The sequence below is a fragment of the Taurulus bubalis genome (assembly GCF_910589615.1).
Source record: "Taurulus bubalis genome assembly, chromosome: 9".
Classification (NCBI taxonomy): domain Eukaryota; kingdom Metazoa; phylum Chordata; class Actinopteri; order Perciformes; family Cottidae; genus Taurulus; species Taurulus bubalis.
Genome location: NC_136597.1, coordinates 12,582,365 through 12,607,776, shown reverse-complemented (window position 1 = coordinate 12,607,776; position 25,412 = coordinate 12,582,365). Strand labels below are relative to the sequence as shown.

The 25,412-nt window shown below is 40.7% G+C and overlaps 1 protein-coding gene across 1 annotated transcript; it reads right to left on the bottom strand.

Moving 5' to 3' along the window:
• Positions 1–142: 142 nt before the first annotated feature.
• polr3b (polymerase (RNA) III (DNA directed) polypeptide B) lies at positions 143–25,412 on the bottom strand. The gene is made up of 28 exons (XM_079224003.1): positions 25,347–25,412; positions 24,989–25,021; positions 24,535–24,591; positions 24,387–24,451; positions 24,185–24,260; positions 23,609–23,709; positions 21,033–21,124; positions 20,805–20,922; positions 19,537–19,645; positions 18,563–18,685; positions 15,546–15,662; positions 15,325–15,459; positions 14,048–14,209; positions 13,080–13,280; positions 12,346–12,508; positions 10,696–10,849; positions 10,333–10,407; positions 10,119–10,217; positions 9,875–10,002; positions 8,151–8,360; positions 7,859–8,017; positions 7,174–7,291; positions 6,903–7,045; positions 4,464–4,567; positions 3,158–3,324; positions 1,451–1,564; positions 1,158–1,331; positions 143–522 (listed from the first exon to the last, which is right to left on the bottom strand). The coding sequence occupies exons 1-28, from the start codon at positions 25,386–25,388 to the stop codon at positions 393–395; spliced, it is 3,369 nt and encodes a 1,122-aa protein (XP_079080129.1). The 5' UTR covers positions 25,389–25,412; the 3' UTR covers positions 143–392.

Below are 25,412 nucleotides of genomic sequence, written 5' to 3'. Positions count from 1 at the left end.
CTGTGTCTTATTATTTATGCTTAAACAGAAGTTGTATTTAGGTTTTATTTTCCAAAAATCACCTACTTAAATATTTGTAATCAAACAGGAAATGCTGAGTTAAAAGTAACCAAATAGCAGCACACACAGCAGCTGATTGTGAAATAATCTTTTTTGTTTATTATATACACACATAGAAAAACAAAATGGTGAGAAAGTATAAACATAAATGAGAAACTTCTCATTCTTTTGGTTTGTAAACACCAACAAAAATGTCAATAAACTAATTTCTTAAAGGCTTAAACCTGTTACTTCTCATTCACAGCTCTAATAGCGTTAACAATTACAGTTTCAGACTATGTAAATGAAACCTCTGAACCGTTCACTCACACAGACGTGTGTTTCTGTGCTGGTCAGTCGTTGTAGCGTGCCAGTTTGAGTCGGGGGATGATGTTCATGGACTGCATCTCCTGGAACAGCAGCTTGCAGGCGTACGGGATACGCAGGGAGGAAACGTGGCAGGAAGACTTACAGTAGTGACACCTGGAAGATTGAAACTGAGAATCAGACTGTGGACTCGCAACTGAACTTCCATCAGATCTGAGGACGAGAGCAGGTCAGAGAATTGGCAAGAATTACCTCATTTCTTATTATTAAGAGATTCAATCTGTAACCCCTCCTGTAACTATGTCAGACATTTTAGATATTTACAAACCAACATCCAGGCTCCACGAACGCTTCTGGTCTGCATTACAATATGTGCTAAAACATCTTGTTTTACGTATGCTGAACTATTTAAGCTTTAAAGACATCATTGCTTGTTATCAAGAAAATGATCTGTCCTAAAATTTAACTAGTAACTTCTCAGTTTACTGTCAAGCTTCAACTTGTGGTGAACACGGACCAGAGTTTCAATGCAAGTGATGAGTCATTTAATAAAAGGATGATGTGAATTATTATTCATGCTAAACGTTTTCCTGAAAACGACGACGCTACATGAACTTTCTTGCTCTTTCAGTACACAGTAATGTACACCGGTCCATGAGAGGGAAAAAAGCTGACGTCCATTGCTCCAGCCAGAGGTGTCTTAATGGCTCTTCAGATCTCTAAAGCTTATCCTATATATTGGCTTCCAGGAGAAACAGATCTGCAGTTGTTGACAGAAGTGTTCAACTTACCACCCGGAGTATCCTAACAGGCCGCATTGCCCGCACACGTCCACCTCAAAGGCGTCACTGGAGATCATGAGGCGCTCCAGCAGCAACATACTCGCCCCGTAGCCGATCAGACAGTCACGTTCCATCTCGCCCAGACGCAGACCTCCGTCTCTGGAGCGGCCCTCCGTCGGCTGCCTGATAACGAAACAGATGCATAATAATATTGCCAGAGTTATAGAGGTATTGGTATACGAGAGCAGCACAGTTTTATTTTTGTTATTTCTATGCGTTTACAATGAGAACATTGATTTTACCTGGTGAGAACGGCTCTGGGGCCACGGGCTCTGGCGTGCATTTTGTCAAGCACCATGTGTTTCAGTTTCTGATAATACACCGGTCCAAAGTAGATATAAGCCTCCAGAGGTTCCCTGAGGAAAATACGCAGATTTCAAGCTAATGCATCCGTAAAGATCTACGTCACTACAAAACAGAATATCTCAATTAGCACTCAATTCAATAACATAAACATAATTTATCAAGTACAAATATCAAACATTTGGTGTTTCAAAATATATATTTGTGCGGGTTTTGACTGTTGGTTCAACAGTTTGAATAATTTTTTGCTCTGTGAAGTTCCGAGTTGCATTGGTCATGACTGGTTTATACTGAAGGATTTGTCTATTAATACAATGTACATTATTGTCTTATTGTCAAGCCGGAGGGAGCAGAAGCTGCTTTAAAATGACTTGATGCTGAAAACATCATGAGGGCGATGGTGCATTCAGGTGTATCTGGGAAGCTCAGGCATCCTGCAATCGACAGTCAGCTGCCAAAATGCTATACTTTGACAAGCTGTGTTGCTGGAAAATCAGAACCAAAAGACAACAGCAGGCCTGAACTGTAGTACTACGAATCAAACAAGCCGACAGGTTGGAAACACTAAATAAATGACAAGTGCTCACATGCAGCCAGCACCGAAAAACATGTTCCAGTCTTATGCAAATATGGACATTGTGAGAGGGATAACTTTCTTTCTCTTGCATAACGTATTTTTAAGAAACCATTAAGGAAAAGTTATCAAAACAGTTGCTGTTGTTAAGATGCCTCTATAAAATAATTGTTAAACTGGACTCGGATCACTTTTAAAATCTGGAATAAAATAGTCAGAGCTGCCGAAGCTAGTCTCGTCATTAATAAGCATTAGATGTGAGACGTTTACACTTAACAATTTAGATATTGGCTTCAGAAAATGGACAGACCATTGACTTTTTTTTTTGCAGCTGGAGACGATCTTAATTTGAACAGTTGAAAAATTACTTTGATAGATTTCTTTAGATACAAGGAGTGAAACAATTCATAAAATCTACTCCCATAGGAAACCTCTTCATTATATTTTGTATCTAGAAATCCTCATAATTCCCTTCAGATAAAGCAAAGATGGGAAGCAGAAACAAACATGGTGACATCCCAGGACACCTGCATTGAGGAGGCGTGCACTGAGACACACCTGGTTAAAAACACATGAATTTAAGGAGCCCTGTCATATCTTTATTAATACCATGAGGATTGTTCCCCAGTGGTGCTCAGCCCGGGCTCACTTTCACATTTCATGGATACACATATCACACAGCAGAGTAATATTATGATAAATATTATTAGCTTGGAGTGAACAATCTTTTTTGTTTATTATTATCATCATTGATTGTTTGTTTACATATGCATGTATACCGCCACTTTGTTGTTTGATCTTGTTTAATACTTAAATATTATGCGTAAAAATGCTATATACAGCTGACAAAGGAAACATTATTGTATGACAATGTATATATTGTTTTGGCAAACTCAATACAAATTTGAAATCGCTCTGAGAAAAGGGTTTTAATATATGTCAGATATGATGATGTTCTATCAAAAGATAGTTTTATGCCTCTTAGTAAAAGAAAGAAACATTGAAAAAAGCCATTTAGAAAGCAGCCAATCATGTGAGTTGTGTTTAAGGGGATGCATGAGCTCTTTGTTACCCAGTGATTCCTGAGGTGACGTAGTCTTTGCCCTGGTAGTTGTATCCATAGCGGATGAGATCCTCGCACACATCCTTCACCTTGCTGCCTCCGAACGCCGTACCGTAGTGAAACTGTCCGTCCAGGACTCCAGCTTTCCCGGCCAGCAGCTCAATCAGCTTTCCCACCTGGCAGAATCAGACACAATGGCTCTGTTCATAACATACATCTTTTGTGTTTTACACTCTCTCCTGGCACCAAATGTTGATATTGTGGGTCAGAATAGATTACACATGTACCCCGTGGGGTGGGACCGGCAGTCTAAGGATGACTGATTTCAACAATTCCCTCAAAGGTCCCACCCAGAGGACCCCTGACCCCATCACATAAAAGGAAACACCTACTCTCATTTCACTCTCAGGCCACAGAGACATCTTCCCGAGCCAAACATTTCTGAGTCTTTTCCATGACAACCACAGTGCGAAAACACACTGGCACTGACAACTTCAGCAGTAAAGATCATTCAAGTTTTTACAGTGCAAGGGACAAAAAGCTGGTGGAAACGGGGCCAAGTTTCATGTCATTCACATTCAGCACCATCCTGCAGTTTAGATGTACTGTGCATGTTTGATAAAACGTCCACACGCTGCTACAGGCGGCCGTCTCCACAGCAACAAATATCTGTTTGTGAACAGTAAGATTGCTGCTTAGTGCCGTCAATGGACGTGTGCTCTGGAAGCCAACAATAACCCCGAGAGCAGAGGAACGGGGAGAATGACGGTTTTGTCTGAGAAGAGTCGACACAAATTTATGAAGAGCAACGGTCAACGCGGAAACGGAGGTGATTCAGACTGAACTTTGGATTCAGTGTCAAATTACAGAACCTTCAACAAAATAAAAGTTGATTTGATCCATCTGACAAATATTTCATAGAATATTATAGATTAAATAATTATTATAATAAAGAATATATACTGGTTCAGCAGCTCAAACGTGATAATTTGTTTCTTTTTTAGTCCTGAATGATAGTAAACGGAATATCTTCGAATTTTGGACTGAGGTCAGACAAAGAAAGACATTTGTAGACGTCACCTTGTGCTGTGGGAAAGTATACCCGCTAAATATTCAAGAAAACAATCTGATTAATCAAGAGTAAAAAAAAAAATCATCAGTTGCAGCCCTAATTACATCACCTTTTTAAAAATTGTTATGGAACTTTTATTATTTAAACAATGAAATGACCTGTTGAGAAAATACAGCAATGTAGTTTCTCCACAGGTCATTGTTAGATTAAACCCAACAAAATATGTTCTTCCACAGTTCGTACCGTCATTCTGGAGGGATATCCGTGAGGGTTCATGATAATATCTGGACAGATGCCTGTGTCACAGAATGGCATATCCTCCTGTGGAACGATGAGGCCACAAACACCTGATACACACAAAAAAAATGACAACATATTAGTCAATGCACATATCTGTACACACAGCAGAACGACTATACGTTTACAGGAAATGCAGATGAAGCACAACAAGCATTTTAAAGTGATTTATGTTAAATTAATATTGCAAGAATTTGTCCTAAAGAGGAATCATTCGAACAAGAAAATTCTACTAAAATAATCTAAACATTTACTTGATTGTTTAGGTCATTTATCAAGCAAAAATGTCCAATTTGATGATATCTTCTTACATGTGAGGATCAGATTACGTTCTGCATTCATCATCATTGTAAATTTCATAACTTTTTTGAAGACGCCATTTTGGGCTCTTAGAACTCATGATGAGCATTTTTCATTAAGACTTAATGATTCATCTGAAAAATAATCAATATAAAAGTCAGGAATATAATAGGTAGTTTTAGCAATGTCTTCAAATGTCACCAAAAAGTCAAACCGGCTTTGCCCTAACTGACCAAACAGTACCGACTAAAAATATAAGAAAACTTCCAGTTATATTTTTTGCTGCAACAAGGCCCGGTGTGGACCTCTGACAGAATGACATTTCCATACTCATGTGGACAGACAGGGTCCTCTTTTGATTCACATGATGTGGGGGACAAGCGCTCTGGTAGCCAGGAGTTTAAGTGTGAGTGCAAATGTTTGCTGAGGGGCCGAGGCACTCTTCCCTGGCCAGGGTAAACAGATTGTAGGCCCATTTGCAAATGTAAAAAAGAGAGAGAAGAGGAGAGAAGAGAAGGAGAGCAGGAAGTGGAGAAAGGTGCTTAGCTTGACAGGGAGACCGGGATTACACATCCATGACTTTCAGTTTAACTCTGAGGAAGTGGAAGGGATCAACTGGAGAGGAGAAATTGAATCCGTGCACGTGGGGAAAATTCACTATTAGCCGACCAGTCAGCAACACAGCAGACTGTTGATGCCATACAGGATGTAGTAGCAGGATGTTGACTGGGAACAAGTAGAGCCATTTGCTGGAAAGTCATCCAAGAGCAGGAAGAAGGTGAAAAGGAAAAGAGAAAAGGCGAATACGGCTGAGCCAGAAGAAAAGGTAAAAGGGGAAAAGAAAGAAAGAAAAGGCAGTAAAAAGAAAAGTTTGAAAATCAGGGTAAAAGTAGGATAAAAGAGGAAAGAGAGGAGGAGGAAAGAAACTGGAAAATGGAGGAGAAGGTGATTAGAAAGATTCAGAGAGAGAGACACTAGTTCCCATAGCAGACATCCTCGGTGTTGTTTGTTTTGTGTGAAAGTGAATGATAAAAGAGGCATGAAATCAGCAGAGAAAGGCAAGACAACAGCAAGGGTCCAGAGCCCTCCATCACAGCTCATACAGCCCCACGCTGGCGGCTCGCACAATGGGCCCCTACTACTGACAACCCCTCCACCTCCTCCCCCACCTCCACAGCTGTGTGTGTGTGTGTGTGTGTGTGTGTGTGTGTGTGTGTGTGTGTGTGTGTGTGTGTGTGTGTGTGTGTGTGTGTGTGTGTGTGTGTGTAAATAATTAACTTATTCTGCTCTGCTGACCAGGACTTATGAGAGTAGCTGTAAGATCTATTGCTGCAGCCAAATTCCAATAAAATAATATAATTCAGTTTGAAACATTTAGGTGGCTAATTCTACATACAAATACAAGTCCACTATAGCAAAAAAAAGTTTCCCCGAGCATTTCTTAATTGTATAGTGTCTGTGAACCCCTCAACATGACAGTAGGGAGCTTCGATTAACCCGACTAGCCGTACATCAGTTGCACATCTGGGAGTTTCCATCCAGGTCTCCAGCTAACCCCCCGACGACCTCTCTCTTCGTCACTATCTGAGACAGAAGACATTGTCCCACCCTGAGCTGACCGCTCAGTGGCCACTGCGTTAATGAGGAGAGTAAATTATGCATGGCGCCAGTTAGCTTTTTGATTAAAACATCATACAAGCCCTCAATAGGGGAGGTGCTGCAAAACAATGGAGGTTGTAAACACTTTTTCTCCAGCAGCAGCAGAATACTGCTGGGGTGTAATAAATTTGCATAGTCTGGCACAGGACAAAGAGCCAATTAATTGAAAAGAGCTCTTGAAAGATGAGGACAGGGGGGCAGTGACAGAGCAACAGCTACTGGGACTTGACTCAACAAATGCTCCGGCACAGAGACGACCAAAGTTCTTTCCCCCCAGTCATTTACAGTCTCTCATGACAGGTTCAACTTTGGGGCTTTAAGTGGTGGGTATTAGTACAGTGCTCTTTATTCTGCACATTTAGGTTTGAGCTCAACATGCTGCCCCTTTTTAGTGAGATTACGTTCCGTCGGTGCTGAGGTTGGCACCTTTCTGTCCGTGTCGACTGCTGAATTTGTCTCCTATCTCTGGCCGCCTGGTCTGCCTGAGGAGGATCTTGATGAGGAAAGCATCTTCGGCGTTGGATGAAATCATGACCTTCTCGACGTACGAGTCTGTTGAGCCCTTGTAGCTGCAGAAAGAAAAAGGAAGCATACGTGATTTTCTTTACAGCAGGATTTGCAAGAAATCAAAAGAAAGTTGAGCTGTTTCTGCTTTACATACAGAAGCTGAAGAGGTGGGCAGCAGAAGTGCACTCACCTGATGGGCACGTCTCTGTACTGGGGCTGGCCTGGCTGGGTACTGCCCTCCAGTGGTGCCTGGGTGACAGTTGGCATGGACTTGTTCACCAACACCTGCTTGTTCTCCACTTTCTCACCTGTGCCCCACACAAGACGCATTACGTCACAGGTTTACGATGGCCAGCACAGGCCATGACATGCACTTATATTATGTGACTCTTACCCACCACTCTTTTTTAGGAGGACGCTTGTCACTCTCTAAAACTAAAACAAACACAGTCTAAAAACTAGACCAAGTTTTTAATGACAAGAAGAACAGACATGCACCAGGATGTGCAGCTACAAGTGCATTACATGTATATTTAAATCATTTGTAGTCTGTATATGAATCTGTTCCAAACAATTAATTCTACGAAATTCTACGGCCCATTAAGTGTGCTAAATAACTCCCACCTCAACATGTTTTAACAGCAATTACATCACATTAAGTAATGTGATAATTTCATGAGGCCATGAACCTAAAACATTTGCGTAGAGTAAAACATCAGTAACAAGCCAATGCCAGCAAAATAGACTGACATCCTGTAAAAGACTGCACAGCCAATTATACCTCAAATTAATGAAGTTATAGATGAAACCGGTTGTATTATTAATAATACAGTCAATCACAGTATTGGGTCTCTTCCAGTCCTGCTGGTACTCACCGGGGGAGCAGATGCCATCAGCATCCAGGATGCTGTGCCTCCAGATTGGCTTTCGTGTGGTAGCGTCTAGCATGGGCCCCATCACCTTGTCAAAGGTCTGGTTGGTGTAACGCCGCAACGTGCACTTCGCGTTTTTATAGACGAGGCACCTGCCAAATCCTGGAGGGAAACGTCAGGATTACTCAGTGTCTTGTGACCTGAACAGGTTGTTGTTACACAAATATATTGTAATATAGATTTTTTTTAAAGTAAAATCCAGTTCATAATTTAGATTAAAAAAAACACTAAAAACCTCTGTCGAGCGAGGCTTTGTTGAGAACCAGAGCGTCCTCAATGTCGTAGCCGCTGTAGCTCATCACGGCCACAGTGGCGTTCTGACCAGCAGGCAGCTTCTCAAAGTCAATCAGCTCGATGGTTTTTGTTTTGACCATGGGCTTCTGAGGGTACGCTAGCAGGTACATCAGAGTGTCGATACGGTTCCTCTGGTTGTAGCCGATAGTACCTGAAGAGAGCAGGCAAGGAGATGAAATACTTCTTCTTTGGCATGGCGAATTTACTTCTGCGACTCACTGTATGGTTATATTCAAGGATATATGGAACTATCTTGTTAGTGTTTACTGCATGTGTATCAATGTTTTTAAAGTTCCCGTGTCAATGTAGGGATTTGCAATAATCAAATATGATAATTGATCATCTTTAAATATAATCATATTTTGATTAAATCATATACCGAGATACACAATTAAGTCATCTAAATTGATAATAACAAGCACATACTAACAAAAGGCTCCCAGATTATTTTGCACTAAAGTTACTAATTAAATTAGAAACATACTCTGTACCTTTCATTTGTCAGTATAAAATTCACACAAGACTATACAAAACCATGTGGTTATTTCATCTAGACTATTTATTGATATACCAGAAAAAATGCCATGTAGTGATATATATCATTATCGACATATATTACCTGTATTCTGATAGAAGAAATTGTCCCAGCACTATGTAAATGCACACAATTTGTAACTGTCTATAAAACAATTATGAGTGGATTATACAAGTTAAATCCTCCTGTTGGGTGGGTCGTGGGTCGGGGCTGGGTCTGGTTAGCACCATCTCAGGGCAGCGGAGTGGAGGAGCGGGCTGTGTTATGGTATAAAGCCCGGCCTCCCTGGAAGCCTTGACATTTGTCAGATGCTATTACTTCACAATCGGGCTACAAGCACAGTCTGTGATAATAGGCCCAAGCCACACAAGCAGATTTGCACATGTATAGGGCTGACCACACAAAACAGACAAGGCAGAGGATATTGGGCCAAATATAGTTCCAGTCTGTGTTTTTGTAATAACAGGGGGAAGGGAGGAGGTGAAGGACGGAGGTAAAGCGGCGGGGTGGGGGTGACCGCAGCTCTTACGAATGCTAGCAGGGCCGTTTGGGGAAGTTTTGGTTACCAAGGAGCTGCGGGTGCGCACTCTGTGGTCTTTCGCAGCTGAGCACACTGACCCCCTGAGCACAGCCAGAGCAGACACAATGAATTGCTAATGACACTCTGGGTGACTGGCAGGGAAAGGGCCTCCGCACACACACAGTACAATAGAGGACCTACGCAAGCGCCCCATGTTTGATGTCCATGCGCATACACACACACCGACGCACACACATACACATAAGACAAACACTCAATCACACATACAAATGTATTCTGACAAGAAGTAGAGCAGGAGCAAAGTTTTGGGGGAGACGAACCAGCAGGTTGCTTGTATCTATACTGTTTGTTATTCTAATGTGCTTTTGAATGATTTTAACTTGTGCAAATAAAACTCTAAACTCTGAACCAGCAGATTTAGGAGGCTGATGAATAGTCTTGATGCAAGATTAAATTACTGTCAGTATCTGTGCTTGTGTGTATGCATGCACAGAATTAAACACTGTCGCTGTGTGGAGGAGGGATTTGAGATCTTTACAGTTTAAAGACCTGCTTGCTGACTGAGGCTACCTGCTCAGCTGAGTCTTACCCATGGCCTGCTTGCCCATAGCACACTGGTATGTGTTCCTGGGTGACTGGTTGTGATGCGGGTAGGGAATGAGTCCTGCACACACCCCGAGCAACGTGAAGGGCTCGATCTCCAAGTGTGTTGTGACTCTGCAGAAAAAAAAACAAAGAGGAGGCAGTGAAACCAGTGCGTTGAATGACAGAAACAAATCAGGAGAACCATTTCCCATTTTCTGAGTGTGTCAGGGGAACCAGGTGCTGCTCACTTGCTAATCATGTGTTCATAAAGGGCGATGTGACAATCATTCTCCTCGTTGACATCCAGGTACTCCACCAGGCCCTCGTGCAGAAAGTCTTCAAAGGTTCTGGAGGCAAGAAAAGTGTTTAAGTTATATATAAATCAGCTCTTTAAATTGTTATCATTATTATTATCTGCAAGCAAATAGGCTCTTAAAAAGTCCTCCTGACTCCCAGCCTCACCTGTAGCCCTGTGACAGGTCTTCAATGTGTTTGTTTTTCACCGTGGGCTGTCCCCTCTTCACTATGATGTACGGCCTGATGGAGAACAACACAGAAGGAAGCAGAACGCTGTCAAACTACTAAGGAGAGAGAGTTTACATATTCTTTGTTATTAAACACCACCTCATTGTTATGAAAGATTAATACATTTTGTCATTTTAAATTAATAAAATAATTCAAACTTCCTGTGTAAGAAAATGTGATTGTGCTGTACAAACACCTGGCTGATGTAGACATTTTGTATTACAGAATGTGTACCATAGCAGAAATGTGTCTTGCTTTTTTTAATGCATTGTGTATCAGTCCAGGTTTAAACTTTCCCACCTGCAAAGACGTCCTCCATCAGAAGAGATGTAGACACAGCGGTCGGTCAAGTTGGTGGAGATTGAAACAAACTCGTTGATAAAACCGGCCCTGCGCATCAGTCTGAAGGTGTTGATCAGCTTGTGATTATCTCGAATCACACCGAGAATGTTACCTGTCGACATTATACAGACAGACAGAGATCATGCACATACTTTAACTACACAAACCCTCAAGTACTGCTACCACTTCAACATATCCTGGTATCAGTCTTGGAAATGAAGATATTTTTTGTCCTGCAATGTCCTTTTTCCATTTCAAAATAAAAGCTCTTGTGTGTTTCTGTGGATAGAATCCCTTCAGTTGTTAACGCAAGGCTTTTATTTTGAATTATTTGCAGGACAGTGTGTGGAAATACAATGACTTGCACATCTCAATAAACTAATAGAGTACCGACTTTTAATTATGGATTATTATTATTATTATTTGCAAATGAGCACACTCTTTAATATTTTTCTTTCTAAAATCAAGTAAAACTAACATTTATAATTAAATTAAACATTATGTGAGGCAAACAATCTAAATAAAGAAAGGGCTGGTGGCAGCTGCAGCGCGGTCTGTGTGAACATCACACGCATGAGAGTTGCAGCACTTCAATGAGGCAACTGTCCCCGACATAAATTAGGGTTGTAACTATTATTTTCTCAATTAATCATCCTGTGTATAAAATGTCAGAGAATGCACATCAAAATGTCTCAGATCTCTTGTTGGACCTCAGATCAAGTAAAAAAAAAACCGAGGGTTGGTGGTTCGCGCCCTGGCCCCGGCTCTGCTAGTCCATGTTGATGTGTTCTTGAGCAAGACACTTAACCCCTAATTGCTCCACGTTGCCGTGTCTACGATGTATAGAGCATAAATGTAAGTCGCTTTGGACAAAAGCGTCAGCTAAATGAAATGTAATGTAACACAGACATTTTTGGTATGTGTGCTTGTAATATGACTTGCACTATTATTCTAAATTGCATAAAGTCAAAAAAAAGATTCATAAGAAGTCCAAAAAAGTTGCAGCAGATAACTTGTAATGAACAGTGGGCAAATTCTACTTATGTTTTAAATTCTGAACTTCCATTCACAAACTTTAAATGGAAAGAAAAAGAGAAACAGCATGTGTATACAGTGGTGTACTCGGCTGGTGAAAGCAGAGCTCAGGCTGCTTGCAGGGGTTTGCTCATATCAAGTCTGACAGACAAATGGGTGGAGAACAGAGGAGGCACTGTGCTCTGCCTCTGTGTGAGGGCACATTTGCAGTGAGCACACTCTGAAGGGCTTTGACACCTGCTGCTACTAACTAATTAAATGGTATGGCAGCTAATATAAATTTGACAGTTATCAGTGGCGAGACAAACATATACAGTAATTAAGGGGCCAAGTTCTGACTCAAGAATATTACCTACTGCTGCCATGAAATTAATGACTTATCAGCCTCCCAGCAAAACACAAAATTGCTTTCTGTAAACTAAACAGAATATTTCCCCTTCATGTTCAGAAGCAATGCATTCAAAACAGGGAGGATTAAACTTTCTTTTCAATTGATCTAAGCAACAGCATCCACTGTAAGTTCTCTTTGTGTTTATTTATTTATTAGGCTACACTGGTGCAGAGGAGTTTTACCGTTGAGGAAGACAAGGAAGACGCTTGGGTAGGAGAGCTCCTCTCCACACAGCAGGTTGACGTCCTCTACTCCCAGGTTGAAGGCCAGTTTGACGATCGGACCGTCCTCCATGTCGGTGGTGATGTGGGTCATCAGAGCCAAGTTCTTCACCAGACCACAGGCCTACAATCCAAAACGAGGATAGAAACCTTGAACAGTTACTATATTATATAGAAGGTTACGTTTCTTTGTTATTACACTAGAGACGGCAATATAAATAAAAATCTTCTTTCACGATAAAGGTCGTTTTCTAGTAATTCAATAAATAAAAAGTCTATGAAATAATTTCTTGATTTGTCTACTCTTACTTGACAAATTAAGTATTTTCTCATTAAAAGGGAAAAAAACAAAACATTTTAGTTAGTATGTACTTGGTATTTTCAATTAAGACAACGTAATTGTGTAGCACAATATCTTGATGTATGATTTCATCACAATTTTCATTAATTAACATCATTAATTATCGCCCAGCCCCAATTTACATGTTACGCCCAAAACAACACTGAACCAAAGATCTTTGTGAAAACCACACCCATCTACCACAATATTTAGTGGACACCTAATGCCGTTTGTACGATGCTGTTCTCCACAAAAAGAGCTGTAACATGGTACCTTGTGGCTCATTCAGCTCTGCGTGTTCCATACAAACTCTGATTTCAGCATTTAGCCGATATTCAGCGTGCAGCTCACTCACCTCTCCCTCAGGTGTGTCAGACGGACACAACATGCCCCACTGGGACGGCTGCAGGGAGCGCGGCCCGCTGACCTTCCTGGTCTTCTCGAACTGGGAGGAGATCCTCGTCATCATCCCGAGGGCCGAAATAAAAGAGAGACGAGACAAGACCTGGGTGACGCCCTGACGGTCCATCTTGAATCTCTTCAGAGACCAGTTACCCTGTGGACAGAGCATTCTCTATTATTAATTAACCTGCCTATTAATACATTTTTAATGAACAAAAAAAATTAACTCAAAGATTTAGGATTATTATATTAATTCCACAACAAATATTCTGGCGCTTTTACAGCTTTTCAATTGGAGGGGTACAGCACGCACGTTTTTATTTTGATATGAATCAATTTCTGTCTACATTGTGTATTTAAAAACCAAACATAAACACATGTACACAGTTACAAAATGTGAAGGTTACTCTTTTTTTGCTTTACCTCCTCCACAGGTAGTGTTGGAGTAACTTGGTAATTATTTAAACTATCTTGTTGCTTTACTTCTACCTGCTACTAAAGTTAGGCTTTCATTATCTATCTAGCTCATGAGTAATTTCAAATAAATCAATGATCAAAGGACAGAAAGAAGTTTTGCTTTTTTGGTGAATCTGAAGTATGCACTATATTTGTATTTTTGTGAAAACTATACTCAATGTACGGTTACTTAGCAATTTCAAAATCTTAGTTCCGAAGAAGATTAAAGTAAAAGATCATTTAAAAAGGTATGTGGTATTAGATTATGGTTTGTAGTAGTAGTCTAGGCAATACATGTTCATAGAGACAGAGCAGACAGGGACTGTGTTTGTTGCGTACAGACACTTCAGGAGGCCAGATGTTTGTTGGCAAAAGGTTTTAAATCTGGTTCATCCATGGGTGTGGTGCTTCCTTTTTATTTAATGATTTCTCTATAATTAGGGTGTGTGACTGGCGCACACTCACAGTGGATATGGCATTGACCATGCCGTTGGTGATCTGATCCTGCCGCATGTGCTTCACCACATCAAACTGAGCTGCTCTCTGCTTGGGGATGATCTGGTCAGCGATTTTCTTCAGCTCAGAGTTGAACTTCTTAAACAGATCTTCAAACAGCAGAGACAGGAGCTGAGACAGAGAGGGACAATCATCAGTCAGAACGTTTCCGATTGATTTTATTCCCTTGTCACGTCTCCAGCCAGGATGTTGAGTAAGAACAGTGACTTCAGAGAGTTGTCATTGTATCTTCATCGTCAGACTCTCAGATCTACTGGCACCTCACATATGTTGCTGCCTTTAATACCGAGTACTGAGGTGTGTTTGCAGTCAGATTTAATAACCAGGTGTGCCGGCTCACTGATAAGCCTGACCTGGTCTCCATCCCAGGTCCCTGTCCTCCTCCGCCAGGCCTACAGGAGGCAACCTCTCTCACAACCCCCTCCCACCCTGTGCATTAGCATACATCAAAAACAAGCAGACAGCGCTGCTTAAAATTAATAAAGAAATTAAGCTTCCGTTGCGCAGCCAGGCCAATTAGTTGAATGTCAGGGAACCATAATTGGAGAGTGAGGAGAGATTGCTGGCGTTAGTGTGTAAGCCCCCTATTGAAAGAGGGGTCTGTGCACCCCCTCCTCCATCTCCTGCTCCTTATACAGAGCAAGTTGGGGGGGAAATTAAAGGCCTTAAGACAGCAGTAATTACATTATCAGAGCCGGGCCTGCGGATTAGCTCAATCGCTCCAGTCAAGGCAGCAATTCTATTGTCACGGTGCTGAAAAATCCCCATGCTTCCACAGCCTCTGGATTTTGGTGCCACTGCATATCTCTCTCCTGACAAAGCCAGGCTGAAATACAGGCGGGTGGGCGGGGGGTGAAACAAAACAGGGAAAAACAAAGCTGAATAGAAATAATGAGAGTCTTATTAAAAGAAGGCGGCAGAAACAAAGATGCAGGTGAGAGATCGTGATATTTGTTCTTTTCTACGCATGTATTATTAATTAACATCAAGCCCGTTTTGTTTTCTAGTGAGTAAAGAAAAGGTAGAAAACACCTTTCAGTTAGAAACACCCAGTTCAACAGGGTGCCTTTTAATGTCAGAACGGATTTCCTGTTGATTCGTTGACAAATAAATGAACCTGCATGTCTTTGTCATGCAATGTGAAATGTATAAGACTGGGTGAATGGCAGATTAAATATGGCATTACCCCAACAGTAAATGAGACCACATGGAGCATAGAGGCTTACCTGTCCAGCCAACTCGAGACGTTTGTTGCCATAGTAATCTCTGTCGTCCACTTTGTGTTCCCCTTGAGCCAGAATCACCCTCCGAACCATCACAGCCAGGTAAATACACTTTGCCCGAAAGTTAAACTCTTTGACCTGCAGACAAAATGCACAATGATAACACTTTGCGGTATTTACTGAGTATACTCTGTGACTCTTGTTCCGTCTGATAACTAACGTACAGGCACATGTGTGAGGATGAGAGACGCCAAAAGCTCTCTGGCCTCCTCCATCTTGGTCTTCTTGGGGCCTCCCCACATGCGCTGTCTCCGCACTTTATTCCCCAGGTACCTGAGAGCCTGAAACACAGAGCAGCAGATACAGACGAGGTCAGGAAGAGCCGAGTGCTGATGTTAGTAAACATGTAATACCATAATAACAATAATATTGTTTTAGTTTGGGAAGTTTTCTTTTTAACACAATTTATTTAAAATGTTTAATTTGCAAAAGGACATCTACCCACACACCTGCTCCCTCCCACCCAAATACAACCTCTTGGCTATAAGAGCTCGACGAAGAAATAAACAAAAAGTTAACAAATAAGTAAATAAAAAAAAATAAAAAAAATGTAACCATCAGCGAAGGGAAGAGGATGTGTCGAGGATTATACTTAATTTGGCATATACAATGTGTTAAGGTTCACTACCCAGAACTGGTCAATAGGTCTGCATTAAAAGGCATTTGGTGGAAGTGTGTTTGAGACTGATTGAAAAATAATTAACATATGTGGAATTTTCTAGAAAAAGAGCGCATAAAAAACATGTCCTGTGGGAGGTCAAGTGACACACACACACACACACACACACACACACACACACACACACACACACACATACACACACACACACACACACACACACACACACAGAGAGAGAAAAGGTCAAAGGATAATGAGGCTGAAGACTTTTTGCAAGACCACCCACCCTGGTATCCGCAATAGATACATTTTGCTCTTTATACATATATATTATATACACATAAATACCCTGATGTTGACTGTGTAGAAGTTATCGTCTAATTCAGAGAAATAAAAAATGAATTACATATATATACACACACGTACATACATATTGTAATATCATAGATTTATACTGATGAAATCTTCCAATCTGATTTATAAGTATGTGTGTGTGTGTGTATATATATATATATATATATATATATATATATATATATATATATATATATATATATATATATATATATATATATATATATATATATATGTGAGTGTATTTATTTTTAATTTCTCTGAATTAGACGATAACTCCTACATATATATATATATATATAACTAGAAACAAAGATGACAGGCAAATATAGTTTAAGCAGATTACTTATCATAATCTGATAACAATGTTTCTAAAGCCTTATCTGCCTTTAATTATATAGATTTAGGCCTCATTGTGCACATTACAATGACCCAATGAATACCATGAAAAGACATCACGGAGGCTGGCAGACAGAGGAACATGAGAGCTGCGCAGACCGGTTGCTAGGAAGCAAATATGGCCTCATCAATGCATCAGTGGTTCCTCTAACAACATAATCTTTATGAAAAACAAATTGGGCGATCGCATTCATCTGTAGATGTCAAAGAAAACACGCGAGCCTCCTGAATAAACCACCCAAAGCATTACTTGACTGGCTGTAAGACAAAACCTTCGTCATCTGATCACAGAGAGACAAAGAAAATACCTTCCGTCAGCAGACATGAGCTGCTTGTTTGTGTCTGAACAATAACATCCTCAGACAGACTTAATGGGCATATTATGGCCGGCTGATAATTCAATAACGCCGTTTGTTGACTTCCAGCTTAATCATACTGTAATGATGTTATCGTTCTACCTATTCTGTTGTCCAATTTAATTACACTGAGCACACTGTAACTTAAACCTCAGAGAAATATGCTTGTTTTACACAAAACGCTCACTAGCTAGAGAGTCCCATGTAATGCGTAACAGAGGGACAGTCATTGCTTTCCAAATCATGATATGTACTTTTTCTTATCCTCAATATTTTGACATTTTCAGACATATGCTTATTCACTTTCTTGTGTCAGATAATGAGATGATCACTGTGATGTCTGTACGCTAAATATGAAGGCGGTTAGCTTAGCATACAGCTAGCCCGGCTCTGTCCAAAGGTAACATTCTGCCTACCAACACATCTGAAGCTCACTAATTAACACACTACATCTGGATTATAGATTAATACAAAAACCGAAGAGTGAGAATGACAGTTAGTGGATTTAACGGGGTAATGTGATTTCCTGAGTCTTGTTGTCCCTGTGAGATCTCCAGGCGACCAGCAGAGACTCCAATTAGTAAGCTTTATGCTGCGTTCACACTTTACTAGAGTGACTAAACAGGCTACAAGTCATTTTTAATGGAAGCCATCAACATGGAGCTACAAACTGACGCTCGACACTTATCGGTGTGTGGCGGGCTACAAAACGGTGCTACGGTGAAGCGTCAACCAATCACATGTTTTTGGTAAAACAATCCATCTCCAGAAATGCCTTCAGCCCGTTCCCAGTGCTATTCAACTACGTCAAAGAGCACTTGAGCAACACTCAAGTGCTCACCAACAATGTAGCTTGCCACACTTGGCCGTTTTGTTGCTTTTGTCGCTTGTAGTGTGAACACAATTAGAGGTGCTGGGAGACAGATTTTCTAATCGTTGGCGAGAACCAGGCTAACTGTTTCCCGTCTTTGTGTAAAACTAAATGTATCAGCTGTATGTTTATATTTACTGCACAGACATGAGTGGTATCAATCGTTTCATCTAACTCTCAGCAAGAAGACAAAAGTGTATTTTCTAATATTTTGAACAACTTCTTTCATAAACGGGTTTAAAAAAAGGGATACAAGTTCAAAATCAATGCACGTTTAATTTGTGTATTTACTGGCCTCTCTTTTTTTCTTCTTATTTCCATGTAGATAAATATTTATGGATTATTAACTATTATATATAGCAGTTGTAATTTCATAATTTGCTCATATTTGTTGTTTAAAAAATGCTCAATTAAGGCTTGTATGTTTTGTTAGCTTTGTAAATCTAAATAAAAAAGACAATTGAAGACTAAAAAGGATTCCCTTGAACTAGTAAATTGACTATAAGTGTAAAATCAGTGGAGTATTCCTATTTTCCTAGTTTTATGACAGTTACTTCACCACGCATGGACCACCTGAGGTACCTGAGTCTGTGTGAAGATCTGGGCCTTCTGACACTCCTCCAGGCTCGGGGCAAAGCTGGCCATGACGTGCTCCTCCGTACCGATCATCTGCACTATCTCCTGGTCACTCTCTACGCCCATACCCTGTGTGAACGACCAGCAAAGAGTGTGTTATGGGAAGTGAGATGAGAGGAACAAGTGTGGACTAATAAACATATCATTTATGCAACTGTATAAAAACCTGAGGAATTAGACAAAATGTACACAAAGTAGACTGCAACTAGTAAATGGAACAAGAGGTGAGCCAGGAGGCATAAGGAGCAGCAGTGTGTGTACACGGAGGGAGGTGTGGACTGGAAGTCAAAAGGTTGTCTGACATTTGTTTATGGAAATGTGAAGCTGTGGGAACTGATCCGTCTGTCCCACACTTCATCGAAGGTTGTTTCTGCAGCCAAACACGGGGAGGTACGGGGAAGAAGTCACCCAGGATTTACAAAAGCACTGCAAACAGAGCGAGCATGCAAACGGTGTCCTGCGGATAATGACTTCAGCTCCAAACACTCGACGATCATGAGTTGACATGTTTGGAGAGATTGGTCCTCAGTGGAGAATGGAGTTCATGATTGCCAGCTGGCTAGCTGACATTTTCATTGAGAGCAAAGGGCAACATATGAAAATTAATCTGATGAAGAATTACTGAAACTACTGACTTCTAACTGCACACTAATCTGCAATTAACAAATCAAAAAATGCAATATGCATCGTTTATGTGGTGTGAAATCATGTATTGCAGATAATTCAGGAGGCTGCAGTAAAACAGAGCGAACCAGAAAAAGTTATTTCATCTGATGAAGTTGCTTTGGAAAAAAACTGAGCTTTTTTGCCTCAAGCAACAACATCAGTACAAACAACTCATCTAGCTGTCTTGTAGCACCCCCTAGTGGAGGTGTTGTATCACTTTGCGGTGTCATTTTAATCATGAACAACTGTTGCACCTTGAAAATGATGGCAATGGGGGCGTCCTCCGACAGCGTGTTGTGTTTCAGGTAGAATCTGCCTTGTTTGACAATCATATTAGTTCTGCTTTTCTTCTCATGAGTGGAGCTGAAATTGAAGACAAGATTTAAAAAATAAAATCAGAGCGGATGAAGAAGAACCAGGAGGGTTGACAAAGAAAGCGAAATGTTTCACAAAAACATAATAAATGGAAACGTACAATATGTAATTCCATCTTTCTTGTAAGTGCAAAAATAAAACAGCTTCAGATATTAAAAGATGTTATGTGGAGTATTTGACCTTTGGGGCGGTCTTTAATGAGTAGATCCCTGCTTTGTTTATCGTGCACATTCTAGGGCGTCTGACACACATTCCTACCAAAGGTTTCCCATTACTCCACTGAAATACAGACATGGATGCAAACAATGCAGTTTGCAAAATGTACAAAAAATAAAACTGGCTTTGCAAATGCTTTGAGGAAAAATTGCAATAAACAAGTTTGTTAGACATCAAAGATACACACAATAGGTTTGAAGCACTGCATCTATACAGACACTTGTTTGTTGACAAGGAAGGTTGGGCTTAACTCCTGGATCACAAAGCCAGATCAGTTTTATCAGGTGTGGATCACTAGGGTAAACTTTGACATTTACCTGCAGCCATGCAGCAAAGAATTAGGTCAAAACCTGCCAACAACCCAACCACTGATCTAAAAAATAAAGCACTGACTTTATAGCAGTGACAAGTATACAGAACTATTTTAAGAAGTCTGAATCATCTCTTTGTGGTTCCAGGCTTTTCCATTCAGATTTTAACAAATTGAGGGAGAGTTTATGACACCGAATACATAATGGCAGAGAGATGCATGTTATTTGCTCCCGACAGTGTTGATACTTTTACACTCCTTAACTTTAAGCATTACTATTTATGTATTGATGGTAAATCTACACACAACTCAAACAATCTGCCTCTTAGACTGTACAAAATCTACTGAGTTCTGTTAACATTTTCACAGACTTTTTGGATGTAGATTATTAGGAACGCAAATGGAGCAAAGGGCAAAAATGAATGACCACATTTTAAGAACTCATTTAACATTTGAGACTGATATTGTCTGTTGACTTCTTTTTTTTGTCACGGTTTTGCGTGTTTCACAAGCAGTTGCCTATAAAACCTGCAATCTGCACTAGTATTAGTAATGGCGATGTTTTTTAAAAACTCTGTCACTGCACTGAATGGATGACGAGGGGAGAAGTTATTACAATACCTGGTGACTGAGGCTCCAACTGCACCCTTCCTGTCTTGCTCCACAATGATTCGATTCTTTGACAGCTGTTCCTGGATCAGAATAACTTTCTCCTGACCTTTCACAATGAAATAACCCCCTGTAAAGAAATACCACATGGAGCATATAAACCACTAATACAAAAATAAAACTGTATTGATAATTGTGAGGATGTGTTATTGCTCTCGTTCTGTGTCATCCTTTGTGTACCTGGATCCAGAGGACATTCATTGAGTTTAGAAACCTCCATGGGCGTCTTTCCTGTGAGAACACAGTTTGAGCTTCGCAGGATGATTGGCATCCTGAGAAAAGCAGAGTTAAATATATTAATACCAAGAGCCTATGAGTGACATGATACTAGCACTTTACATGTTATTATCGTATATTGTATATGTTTGTAGATTAACTCGTTAGTGCTCCTCGTACTAATGAGTAATTCATCAAGACTTTTCTCAGTTTTTTTTTTTAATAAAAAAAAAATTGCATGCCTTCAGAGTGAAAAACTTAAGAATTCAAGGTAACACAGGGTGAGTAAGTGATATACAAATGGTCTATTTTAGAGTGGAAGTATACATTTAAGATGAATTAAAAGGAGACCATAATTAACGGCGAGTAAAAGATGTTGTATCCAGACTGATGAAATGGCTCGTAAAGTTTTGACTACCGTAATTTCCGGCATATAAACCGCTACTTTTTTTCACATGCTTTGAGACTGCGGCTTTTACAACGATGCAGCTAATTTACTACCATAGTGCAGTGTTTTAGCTTTTAGAACAAGGCCTTCAATGACGTGTGTCCACATCAGATGCAGACTGGGGAAGAAAAAAAAAAAGTGTCCCGGGAGTTCCTGTCTGACCCGTGCATGTATTGAACACGGCGCTGCCGCGCTGTCCACTACATGGCGCTCTGCCCACTACACGGCGCGTTCATACAGACTGTCATGTGTGGACAGCAGACGCTCACATTTCTTTGCACTATTACAGGCATGGAGGGCACACGCTGTGGACCGACCTGCAGAGCTGTTTTAACCTTTTAAGCACCAAGACACATATGGTTTACCATTTTGTATTTCCCCATATTAGCAACTGTAAAGTCACAAAACGCGCCGCGCGCGCCCCCGTGAACAGCGCACCCTCCGCCTCTCCAGCGCCATCTGCGTTCTCAGATGCAGCGCCCCCATCTGCATCTCCAGCAGAACCTCCAGCAGAACCTCCAGCAGAACCTCCAGCAGAACCTCCAGCAGAACCTCCAGCAGAACCTCCAGCCAGCACAACCCGTGGCTGGAATCATCGGGCTCTGTTAATCCCTTTGACAAGAAGAAAAGGCGCGGCCACTGTTCCATGACGCAGCGCTCGCCTCACGATGTTGTGCACCCATGTTGTCCAAATAACCACCAAACAACCAGTCACATTTAGTAATAACGAAACAATTAAACATTAAAACACTGCAGTGCTGCACTCACACACACACGCACACACACACGCACACACACAGACATCTCCAGCTGTCTGACCAGTAGCAACAAAAGCGCTCTGTATGATTAAATATGACTGCAGATTTTTTTTTTTTTAAGTAACACAGCAAGCATTTAACTCACCACATGCCCGTAATCCTCTGTGCGAAAGACGTCATCAGTAAATCCACCAGCAAGGTAGCTTCTAGGTTCTAGGTAGCAGCTAGAAGTTTCTAGTAGCTTTGTGCCCCTTTGACCAATCACAGCACATGTTAATGGTCACGCTGGCGCGCTGACCAATCATACATCTACGCCACCTCGCAGGCCCTGCACGTCAAAGAATCCGCCCAGTTTGTCAAACTAAAGATCTGATTTGTTGAAGACTCTGGCGTAGTGTAACGTCCGCAGGAACGACTCGCAGACGTTGGTTGCGTTAACTTGCAGGTTTATTGCACGAGTGTTTACAGAGTTGGCAACAGGCTCTTCGCTAACAGTAGCTCCGGCGTAACAGCTAACAAGCTCAACTAGCAGCCCCACTCTAGCATAACATCAACAACACAACGTCACTTCCTCCGACGAGCGGCGAGAAATCCTTTACAAAAACTGGCCGCATGCGAAGAGCAACTTTTCCTCAAGTCTGCCAGTGGATCCTAACAGCGTGGAGCAATGTCAAAGAATCCACCATCACCAACGGGTTCCGAAAGGCTGGACTGCTGCGTGATGAGGAGGACAGCACAAGCGGATTTGCCTCGGGAGGAAAGTGACATTGAGAGCGCAAACGAAAGAGAGACTGAGTGCAAAGAAGCAATTCTGAGGCTGTTTAATTCCGACACTGAAGAAGAGGACTTCAATGGCTTTAGTGCACAGGAGGACGATGGCGATAGTGATCAATGACTTTTTCTGGTAGGTTCCTATATTTTCGCCGAGAAAATGTGTGACGAAGTAATTACAAAGCTTCAGGCTGTTCAATTCCGATATGAAGAAGACAACTTTAGTACTGTTCTGAAAAAAAGCATTTGCCGTATGTATGTACTAGTTGTGGATGTTGCCAGCATTTATTTAATTAAAAGTTTTAAAAAATCGTTCCTGTAACATCTTGCTGTGTTCATATCTCATGTTTCAACGGGGACACCTGCGGCTTATAGACAAGTGCGGCTTATTTATGTACAATTTCTTTTTTCTTTTAAAAATGAGCAGGTGCGGCATATATATATATATATATATATATATATATATATATATATATATATATATATAGGTGCGGCCTATAGTCCGGAAATTACGGTACAAAAGGTCATAAATTAAATCTGGGCAGGATGTGACACTACGATACCTTCCGATGGGCAGTGCATTGCGGATGATTCTCTGGCTGCCACGAGTGTACTCTATGTCCACTGTGATGGGCGCTGAATAGGTCATGTCTCTGAGACGACACTGTAAAAACAACAGGAACAATGAGTGAAATGTTCTTTTGCGTTTGATGTCGTGATAGGTTAATATATCTTTGCATTATTATCAAATATCCCAATGACGGATTTTAATTATTCAATTCATCACAGAATCCATGAAATATCAAAACATAGTAAAAAATGTCTTTCATATTTTAAGTTTCTGGAACCCAAATATTTTGTAACCACATTACTTTTTTGTCCGTTTAAAAGTTAAAATACAGAAATGTTATTAATAATGAAGTGATACAGAGAAAGTTATCACATTTGAGAAGCTGCAACTTGCAAATTATTGACATTTTTGCAATTATGAAATTTGTTGACCATGAATTATCGTGGCATCAATTGGCAAATTGTCTCTAATTAGCAAAAACTAAGATGTTGAACTGCAGCGGCACAAACGTTTCTGCCAACAAAGGTTGCGAATATTTTCTTAGTATTACACAACAAACTAAGCTCACTTCATGAGGAGACACTGGTCTGGTTACGTTGAAGCTTTCTTCAACATCAGGCATGCCAACGTAGATATTGAGGTATCTGCAAGGAAATCATTCATAAATATTAAAACCATCATTCAATATTCTCAACAAAAGCTCCTTCATGCATGTCTGCGGTGTTAGATTACTGTCGGTTCACCCAAACAAAGATGTTCATGTGACTTACTTGAGGTACCACATTGGATCAGCATCACTTGTGATCTTCTCGTTTGCTTTCATTATTTTCTTTATCTGGAAAGCCAGACATAAACAACATGAATATATTGACACAAAGATATAGCTGTACACACATTCAAATTGGAGTTGTGTATTACCTCAACATTGATAAAGTAGTTAAAGGAGTCGATGTGCTGCTTCACCAGTCCTTTCACCTGGAAAACAAAAAAATGAGAGGGCAAGCTTAACAATGTCCATGGTGAAAATAAATACAGTTTGTGATGTATGTAGTGCTGAAACAATTAGTCCTGTTAGTTGATGAACAGAAATTCAAATGCCGTCAATTATTGCATCTATCCCTTTAATAATTGAGTGTGTGAGGCAAGGTTGCAAATCCATGATTTTAGTGTAATTTCTCCATTAACGTGACGCATTTCATTTACTAGACAAAACACAAACAGACTCTATTCTCTGAAAATGTACAATCTTTTCACAACATAAAATGATGCTACATCATATATCGTGAAAGAGGATTTATAGACTGCATGTAGGATATAATTCAATATGGGATATTTGGGGTACACAGCAGGTGGATGACGGTTGGCATGTTACCTTTAGAAAGGCTGGTAACAGTTTCCATTTTTCCTGTAAATAAAAAGACATAAAACAACACATCAGGTTTTACTCTTTACTATTGTCATCAACCAGCAGTGAGAGCAAATTGCTTGAAACACATATAGGGCAACCGCAAGTTAAGTGATCAAAATCTCTTCAATTTGTCAACTGACACTTCCCCCGACCACATGTGGATACGTGTGGCTCTACAGCTGCCACACTGCCTGGGGTTTAGGTTCATACAGCACGCCACAAGCTGGTGGTTGTGTTTTGTCTGTCGTGATAGCCGAGGTGCTAACGCTCGCTTCTCCACTCGTGGTGTGAAACTTTCGGTCTTTACGTCCTCGCGACTCACCGCTATGGTGTTGACAGGAGCCGCCAGCTCCTGAGGAGTCATGTCCCCAAACTCTCCTCCAAGTAC

Excerpts from the sequence above, each read along its gene's own strand:
- polr3b (XM_079224003.1), bottom strand. The coding sequence starts at position 25,388 with ATGACTCCTCAGGAGCTGGCGGCTCCTGTCAACACCATAGCG. Across the intron at positions 24,592-24,988 it reads TGTTACCAGCCTTTCTAAAG|GTGAAAGGACTGGTGAAGCA; the intron begins GTAACATGCCAA and ends TTTGTTTTCCAG. Across the intron at positions 7,046-7,173 it reads TACAGAGACGTGCCCATCAG|CTACAAGGGCTCAACAGACT; the intron begins GTGAGTGCACTT and ends TTCTTTCTGCAG.